This window comes from Staurois parvus, unplaced genomic scaffold, assembly GCF_062004578.1.
Source record: "Staurois parvus isolate SC_StPar_1 unplaced genomic scaffold, SC_StPar_1.0 ptg000025l, whole genome shotgun sequence".
NCBI classification, from domain to species: domain Eukaryota; kingdom Metazoa; phylum Chordata; class Amphibia; order Anura; family Ranidae; genus Staurois; species Staurois parvus.
The window spans coordinates 32,224,979-32,234,519 of record NW_028317821.1 but is presented as its reverse complement, the minus strand read 5'-3'; the positions used below and the strand labels follow the sequence as shown (position 1 = coordinate 32,234,519).

The 9,541-nt window shown below is 38.3% G+C and overlaps 1 protein-coding gene across 1 annotated transcript; it reads left to right on the top strand.

Moving 5' to 3' along the window:
* Positions 1 to 609: 609 nt before the first annotated feature.
* On the top strand, positions 610 to 8,194 carry LOC149472044 (ras-related protein Rap-1b-like; the record flags this gene model as incomplete). The annotated part of the gene is made up of 3 exons (XM_089652771.1): positions 610 to 753; positions 4,817 to 4,932; positions 6,047 to 8,194. Coding segments are annotated over 2 exons (231 nt in total), but the record flags the coding sequence as incomplete, so codon positions are not given.
* Positions 8,195 to 9,541: the final 1,347 nt, after the last annotated feature.

The following is a 9,541-nucleotide window of genomic DNA, read 5'->3' as shown; positions in this document are numbered from 1 at the left end:
CCTCCTCCCTCCCTCCCTTCTCTTTCCCCTCCTCCCTCCCTCCCTTCTCTTTCCCCTCCCTCCCTCCTTCCCTTTCCCCTCCCTCCCTTTCCCCTCCTCCCTCCCTCCCTTTCCCCTCCCTCCCTTCTCTTTCCCCTCCTCCCTCCCTCCCTTCCTCTCCCCCCTCCCTCTCCCCCCTTCCTTCCTCTCCCCCCTTCCTTCCTCTCCCCCCTTCCTTCCTCTCCCCCCCTTCCTTCCTCCCTCTCCCCCCTTCCTTCCTCCCTCTCCCCCCCCCCTCTCTCCCCCCTCTCTCTCTCTCTCCCTTCCTCCCTCTCTCCCTCCCTTCCTTTCTCTCAAATGAAAAACACCATGTAAGGTGAGAGTGACATAAATCAAACTCCTGCCTAATAATAAGCACCTCGTGGTTAGGCAAAGCACCTCTTTTGTGTGCTCTTTTAATCCTACTTTTTCTTATGGCTCAATTTCCCCACTTTAGGGTAAAGACCTGTTTCTAACTATGCTGTTTTTATGATTAATCTGTTTACCTTGCATCTACGTTAATAGCAGATGAAGTACATTTTTTAATACAATTTAAATTAATACAGTTTAAATATGTTTTGTTCTATTTAGGTGCCAATGATTCTTGTTGGAAACAAGTGTGACTTGGAAGATGAAAGGGTTGTGGGCAAAGAACAGGGGCAGAATCTAGCTAGACAGTGGAACAACTGTGCATTTCTGGAGTCCTCTGCCAAGTCCAAGATTAATGTCAATGAGGTAAAATGGTATATGATTTTGCATCCACTGATTTTCTTGTGACAATGGTTTATTTTATTTTCGCTTTGGACACCTGATATAATTAAGCTATTGTGTAATTATCAACCGTGTTTTATCTAAGCATGCAGTATGTTATGAGGATGCATAGCATTTTCAATGTTTTCAGTAAAAAGAGATTAACCTGACAGATATAAATGTCATTATTTTATTGTTTGAAAAACCTTATTTCTTAATAGTATATTACAGGACACAGGATGGTATTCAGAGACATAGAGCTATGCTGACACCTTCACATATGGACACTAGCATCCAAGGCTTTATGACAGCCCAGAATAATTTCTCTCCCTCACAGCATGCTTCAATTTGTTTGCTAGTGTCCTTAGGGAGATGGGTGACTTTCTTCTTCTCTGGAAAAATTAAATGTTTGATTTTTATCAACATTTATTTTCTTGATTTCCTCAGCTCATTTAGGGACCTTGGGGCTCATTTTGCAGATTTCCAGGTTGGCTGATCCTTGCCTGTCTGCTTTGAGGAAAAAGAAAGGCTAACCTGTAATGTTGCTGATCTTGGAATTTGGAACTTGAAACTGAGTTCAGAATGCCGCATTCAGAATACCAAGTTCATTGCCAGGTCTTCTGTGCCAAAGGCCAGTTCACCATCCGGCTTCACAGCTGCTGGTTTTAACAGCCTGATTGTTGAAGCCCAAATTCTGAAAGATAGCATCCTGTCCTTTTCAGTTATTCCTACACTGTTGAAGGCTAGGAGGTTAACCTTTCGCAAGGTCTACCATCTCAGTTAGTTCAAAGCAAGACAATTCCATCCCAGGAAGTACTCTGTGGGACAAATCCTGGTTTTGCGCCAATCTGGTCTAGATCAATAGTACCATCCATGGTCATATTTCAGCCCTGGCATCTATCCTTCAAAGACTGCTTCTCACTGCTTAGTAAACGTTTTCGTAAAGGGTGTTGCTTATGTTGATTTTTTTTTTTACCTGTACGTTTTCATGTGTCCCCATGGAATTTGGTTCTCTTGACTCCCCAGAAACCACCTTTTGAGTTAACGACCTTAACCTGTAAAGAAGCCTTCCTGAAGTCTTACTGCATAAGGAGAAGGATGTTTAAGGCCAAAAGACACTTTTTTCTCCCCAAGGTGGTTTTTTCCTTCAAACTCAACCAGGATATTATTCTTCTCTGTGTCCTGCTTCTCGGAATCCCAAAGATGACTCCTATTGTACTGGATTTAGTGCACACAAGTCTACCACTTAGGTATGACTTCATATAGATAAAACTGACTTTATGGCCATTCCTATGGCTCTGAATACTGTCCTGGAAAATATTTATAGGTAAGACAAAAATGCTATTTTTTTTTTTGCAGTTATTTCTATTAACATAACATGAGCGACCATACCTGCTCATTACACCCACAGTTTCTGCTTTCTGATATGTGGTACTAACCAATGGTTAGATTTGCATTGTGATGTGCAAACTACAAGTCAGCCAACTTGCCAAAAACAATGCCCTGTGTGGCTATTTTATTGTATTACAATAATAAAAACATGGCATGGCAAACCTTGTAAAAATTTGATTCCTATTCATAGTTACTCCAAGGTAAGTGCTGCGAAATAACTTAAAATATTTGCTCACTGAAAATACAGTATACTATCCCCTTAATGAGCAATTAACTTGTACAAGCTTTGCCAAAAAAGGGCAGGACTTTGCTAACTTATGTCAGGGCTGCTCTCCTAAGGACTGGTGATCTGGCAACTGGAGGGGAAATAGCCAAGTAACAGCAGATGAGAGAGAAATTACAGATTTAAAATATGCAGAAACAAGGGGATGTCTGCACTGCAGGTCCCCAGGTATAGCTTCCTCTCCAGGAAGGAGAACAGTGAGCAGCAAAGTAATGACATGACCAAATTGCACTCCAAATCATGTGAGATTAGCAGTAGGATGCAGCAGTACATTAAACAATTTCACACTGTAGATGTATAGCTCCCCTGAATTGGAAAAGCATACATTTCAACACATTTTGACTTGGTCGAATTGAAGAGGAAACCAATGGACATTCTGAACCTTTTAATTCACTTCTAATTTATATGTACAATGTAAATGAGCTGTTTTTCTTCATGTTTCATATTTTTTAGAGAATGAAAGGATGAAATCACCATTTTTACTGACAGCCTGTCATTTCTTGAGGCCCTAATATGCTAAGACAGTATAAATACCCCTCCCAATCATGACCCCTTTTTGGAAAGTAGTGCAAGGTATTTAGTAAGACATGGAAAGTTTTTTGAAGTTGAAATTTTTTGGAAAATCAGAAAATTAAAGGATACGTTCCCCTTTTTAGACATAATTAATGCACGTTGTGTTTGCAGGTAAAAAAATGTGCATTTATTATTTTTGTCTACAGGATTCTAGAAAGCATTGCACCAGCAATCAGTAGATTGCTGATGCCATGCAGGTCTCCTGCAGACCTGGCAGAATATCTGCTTGCCATACGGGATGTATGAGCAAGCAGACATTCTGACAGGAAGCTTCAATGAACTACCACGGCGCTCCACAGTTTGTTTACATGTAATCATGTGATCGCTATGATTGGTCACAGCAACATTATCCCCCGGCCGCTTACAGAGGCCAGGTACCAAGCACTGGTGGACAGAGCAGTCACGGGATAGTGCCGTTGCATGCCCCAGGGGGCGCATGTGCTGAAGTAAACATAAAATTAGTGAAGCGCTTGTATCTCATGAATACAATCATGTGTCTCCATAAAGTATAATAGTAAATCAAAGTGACCACTATATATATTAAAAATATGTGAACTCCCTCTAGTGGATAGAAAAAATAATGTCAACCGAAATGACTATAATAGCTAAATATCACACATTAAGAACCTAAATATGTAGTGCATAAATCAGATATACTAAACAAAGTATATATACATGAAAACAGAATAATTGGCCACATACAATGGTGTCTAAATCAAACATAACTAATATATGCCATAAGTGAAAAAGACAATATCAAAGGTGAAAAAATATTCCATGCATGTGACTGTGCTTTAAGCTGGAACACACACGTGATCTCCACTTCTAAGTGCAAGTACTCTCCTTCAAATGGCAGCAATGCCTGCTCACCTCCCTTCCTCGACCCACACAGGGCCTCAAAGCAGTTACCACCTCAGTGGTGTATTCCTCTGGCAGACTCCTTAATCCTCCTCCTCTCTTATGCAACTCATAAAAAGACAAGAAAGCCTTCCATAGTGTAGTAAGTTTTAATAGGCAAAGTAAAAAGTGACAAAGTAAACCACTCACATGCTCCTTTCCATAAACAAGCGTTTTTCCCAGCCTGTGGGTAGATATGCATGCACCTGGGGGAATCCAATATGGCCACTGCGTCCGGACATACGTCACCAGGAAGTAGACAAACCGACGCGTTGCGTCACGTGCGTCGTGACTTCACCCTTTGATTTACTATTATACTTTATGGAGACACATGATTGTATTCATGAGATACAAGCGCTTCACTAATTTTATGTTTATTTCTTGCACTTATTGGTATTAGTTAAAGTGACAGCAGCTGTATTGTGTTAGTTATTCCCATGAGCGCAGGAGGATCCCATACCATGTGCTGAAGTACCAGTACATCATCCTGCAGCTGCCACCCGGCCTCAATAAATTGTACTGTGGGTGGCAAGTGATTAAATAAAATATTTTATTTACACAATTGACAAAAACATAACGCTAAATTGTGTGACCAGCATTAGGATGGGCATGTTTAAACTTGGGAAAAATCTGTGTTCCACACTGCTGCATGATTTTTTTTTTTCTCACTTAATGTGTACCATTTTGGCTTTCCATCCCAGTTCCCAGTTAACATGGTAGCAGATCAGAAGACAAGTAGATCTCTCACCTGCAGTTATTTGCAGTGAGATATCTGGTTGTCTATGGCTAAATCTTTTTTTTTTTTTTTTTTTCGTTTAACATTTATTTCTGAGTTATATTTTTTTCTGTACATTTTGTGCCTATGGATTCAGGCTTCTACATCAAAGAAATCTCTCTTTCCAGATTTTTTATGACCTTGTGCGACAAATTAACAGAAAAACTCCTGTACCGGGCAAGGCACGCAAAAAGTCAACATGTCGGCTGCTTTAATACACAGATGTGCTGTAGCTCTGAGCCAGGTATTTGATGATGTCTGCTTTATAAATAAGTAAAAATGCACCTCTTTATCTTACACACATGCAAGCATAGTGGATGAGTAGATGTTAAAAGGGGTTAATAGCCTTAATATCTAAATGGGACAAAATTTTGTTTTTACCTTGTTTTTCTTTTTTATAGAGTATGAATGGTTTCTGTAATTATTTTCTAATTTCCTGCAATTTTTGTTAATGCACAGAAAGGTAGACAAGAACAGTTTTTTTTTTTTTTGTTAGTGACCTTTTATGAATCTGTTTTACACTGGGGAAAGGTGACTAGAGTACCCTTCAATGGAATAACCAGAAAGGAAAGTGGTCTGGTTGTAGTAAAATCTTTCCAAATCTTCAGTCACAGTTTTCATAGATTTTTATAGAAAAACCATTTTTTTTTAATACTTTTTCTTGGATACATATGGTGCAATGTAAACAATTGTAACCAATTGTAATAAATGATCATTTAAGGAATAATTCTTCATATAGTTTTTTAAATATTCAAAATATATATGTACATTGGGCAGCCCCATATGCAGGCGTCTATAACATACTTAATAATACAGCATTTGGTTTAAAAATAAATGCATATAACAAATATAAGTAAATAGTTTGGTAGTTCTGTCAAATATTGATTTGGGTTTGGTGAGACTAGATATAACAATAAACATTTTAATTGTTTTTGTTGATGTTGGACTATTTTAATTGTTTTTGTTTATAGTGGACTATGTTGAAGTGTATAGTTTGGTGATTTTTCCTGCCATCGATTTAATTATGTTGCTAATACTACTAGCAGTGTTCTTTTCAGATTCAATTGTCGAATACTGAATAGTGGCCTTAGAATATTATTGGCTAAAAAAAAAAAATTCTTGATTTTCTTGGAAAACTTTTCAGGATAACTGGGACACAAAAGCATAATTTTTTTTTTTTTTAGGGGGTTTAAAGGTCAGAATTATGGGACAAAATGGTTTTCTCCACTCTATAAGTGGTGTATAGTACTCTAGAACTATAGGCAGGCATCATCAGTGCATATATAGTTAAAATATCAGAAGATAATTTTCTTCTACCTCTGTAACAAACAGTGATCATCTTTTGTTGCCTGTTGCAGGTCTGAAGAACTGTTGTCTAACGGCAGTGCCAGCATTCCAAGTCAAATTACCCTGTCAACAACTCCAATGGACTTTCCTGTGGTGGTACCCTTTATTATATGGATGGAAGTTGCAAGCTCAGATTGTGCACCATCAGACCCTCCCCTCCTAAAGTCACGAGAAAGATGCCTGCTTTGAAATGTACTTCACGTATGCAACTGGGAACAACAGAACCCACATCCAGTATTACTGCTAACAGAAACATTGTTCACCCAACAATGTTTTCACACGTCCGAGTACGTGTACTGTATTCTTTCACAAACCCTTTCTTTCCGTCGGAGTATACAATGAAAAGCACCACTATTTTAGCATACTAAACAAGAAAGTCCAAAGAGCTCTTCTATAGACTACTTCTGATGATCTTGCATCTTTGGTATTTGTAGCTTCTTGTAACTATTATTTTTCCCTCCCTTCAAAGAAATACAAGAGCAACATTAGTTGTGTTGTACAAAGTGCTTTTCACAACTACTATCTTTTTGTTTTTCCTTTCTTTCCTTTCCTTCATTTTAGGGACTCCTGTGGAATCTTGTATTGCACCCCCTTCTGGAAGCAGAGAAGCGGTTATAATAAATTTATTTCTTGTAGTCTTTGTTGAACACTCTACGTTTAATATTTCTCTGGAGAGACAGACATTTTCCTCTTTTATTAACCATTTCCCCACTCTTTGTTTACATAAGGAATACTGTTTATAGATGTGTATACAGTGGGGGTCTACAACAAGAAGTGTATATTTTAAGAGTTTTTTTAATGATTTATCAATATTTTGTAAATCATTTTCAAGCTTCTGCAGCTGTAGATTCTCACTGTGAGCCTTTGTCCCCCCTCTCTTGCTTGCTCATGCATACGTGTATTTGCAATACCAAATATACTGATTTAGTAATTTCTCCCGTCAGTGGTTGTTTCACACGTGTATTGTTTTGGTTGCGTTGTTAAATGGTGGAAGAGTCCAGTGGATGTGAATGTGGGACGTAATTTTTAACTCCTGTGTTATTGGTCACCAGGCCTGCATTGCAGTAATTAACTTTTTTTCCTGCTGATTTATTTATCAATGCCTTGTCGCTTTGTATGCGTTTAACATTTGGGTGTAAAGATTGTGTATATATTCAACAGGGAACCACAGAAATTCAGTTGACCAATCTAATGCTACAGCTGCTTTGAGGTGGCCAAATGTAAACTGAAGCCTTAAATAAAGTGGTGCAATTTTGTACAATTTAGCATCAGTTCAATAAATTTGGATTGCCATGCAAGGGCTTGCATTATAACCATCTGCCACTTTAATAGTTTGTGCAGTATATTGACAGTGCTTTTTAACAAATCTGGTGTCACTGAAGTGCACTGTATTCATTCTGCAGCCTCCTGATTCTTTTGTGCCAATTAGAGTATTGCATACAAGCCCTCCAAGATGGCACAAAGTGCTGTTAAATGGTAATAGAATGTTTCGTTGGTGTCATTTTTATTCACTGTTCTGAAAGATGCATGTAGCAGTTTGACAAATGGGACATTTCTAAAATATATAGCAAACATAGGGTGAAGAACTAGGTAATTTGATGACAGCTGCTCAATGAGTTGCAGGTGTTTGTGTTCACAGTGTGCATTAAAAGTCAATTATCACTCTCGTTTTTTCCTCCTCTTTATTTTGCCCAGGCAGCAAACAGAGAGATACAGTGGACGGAGGATAAACCAAGTTTTATCCCAGAGTCTTCATGTGTTTTTAATTTGCTAAGCCAGTTTGTCACCTCCATCTTCTTCCCCCCCCCCCCCCCCCCCATATTATTTACACATTATGAGCTTATTCCACCCCCTCACCCCCTTAACAGTTTGACATCTGAACTCTGCTTATACACAGACAAAATCAAAATAAAATACTGTACTTTCTTGTATGCAATAATGTCTCACAATCTTCTGACTGAATGGCTGTGGCATTTCTTACTCAGTTCTGTTTGATATCTGTATGTGTGTAGCCACAACAAATGAATCTGTAGCGTCTGTTATAAGCCAAGAGTTTCATCAACCAAAATAATAAAATCTATTGGATTTACTGTACAGTTATTCAAGCACTCCTATAAAGTGTATTGTATTAAAAATACAACAAGAAGCTAAACCTGAAAGTACAACTTGTGTATGATTGTTATATGAAATGTATATGAACTGTGGTTATTTGTATCTTGATGCATTAGCCAAATTCAGCGAAGGCATTCTCATACCAGAATACATCTAGAGCAGAAAACAATCACACTGTATGGGGGAAAAAAAATAATGTATACTGCCTTGTAATGTTTTAGTTTCCATACACACACACACCTTATTCTCTTAAATTTTAAGCCCTATCAGCTGCCATTCTATCGCCAGTTAGTTTGCTTTTGTGGCCAGTAAGGGCATCTCCTTGAACAAGGAAATGGCAGTTGGTACAGCTTAGCTATAAAGTCATGGAAGCCACTAGTGAAATTGAAGTAGAGAGTAGCACGGAAGTGGCTTTCTGGTTTATAAAGATAACCGCAGGCATCTTGTCTGCTCTTAGTTAACATACTTGCACATTTTAAGATTTGGTACAGGTTCACATACAGATTGCTTCAAATAGTCAATATTTTTAAATGATAATTGTTAATTTACATGTATAGGCTATTGAAGGTGACAATTGAATCTTCCACAGAAGCTGTAAAAATGTATTTGATTTCACGTTGTATGGTTACTGCTTTTCTATTAGGTAGAACAAATGGTGTGTCCTGGAGAAAGATGCAGCCGAACAGCCCTGACGACTTTCAGTTGTATCACAACATGTCCAAATATAGACACTTTGCTAATACTAATAACATATACTTAATAGGGTTTTCCTGATAGGTGCAGCATGCTCAACCATGCTAGACTGAAATGTCTGCATCAGTTTAGCTTGGAGGTCTGTGGAGCAAATATGATTTGTCTGTTCCTTTCCTGAGTTGGCAACATCTGACATCACTTGACCTGTTTACTTCAAGACATTGTACACTTTTTTAAATGTTTTTGTTTTTTTTCTAAGCATTATTGTAGTTGTATTTCCTGTGTTAGTTGACAGTTTGTAGTGTCATGGCTGATCGATTCTCCTATTTCCATGTATTCGGGCTTTTAGCTTGTCCCTATTTGGTAAAGGGACAGGCAACTTCTTGTCCTAGGTCACATAGCATTCAGTGCAAGCTTTTTCCATTTTCTGTGTTTTACAAATGGGGGAATTCTAATATGAAACCATAGTCTCTGTTTATGCTCTGCCTCTTTGTGTCTGATCTAATTAGCTCTCACCTGCACTAGCCTCAGAGACCCAAGCATTTTGGCATATGTAGTTTTTCTACTGAAATGTCAGTTCTTTGACTGCAGACACAAGTTATGCATCAACCTGTGCAGTGCAATGTTGCATGCCTCTTGCTTGAACATAAATGGAAAATTCTAACATTGAAATATGAAGATTTACTCCACTATAGGCTGTG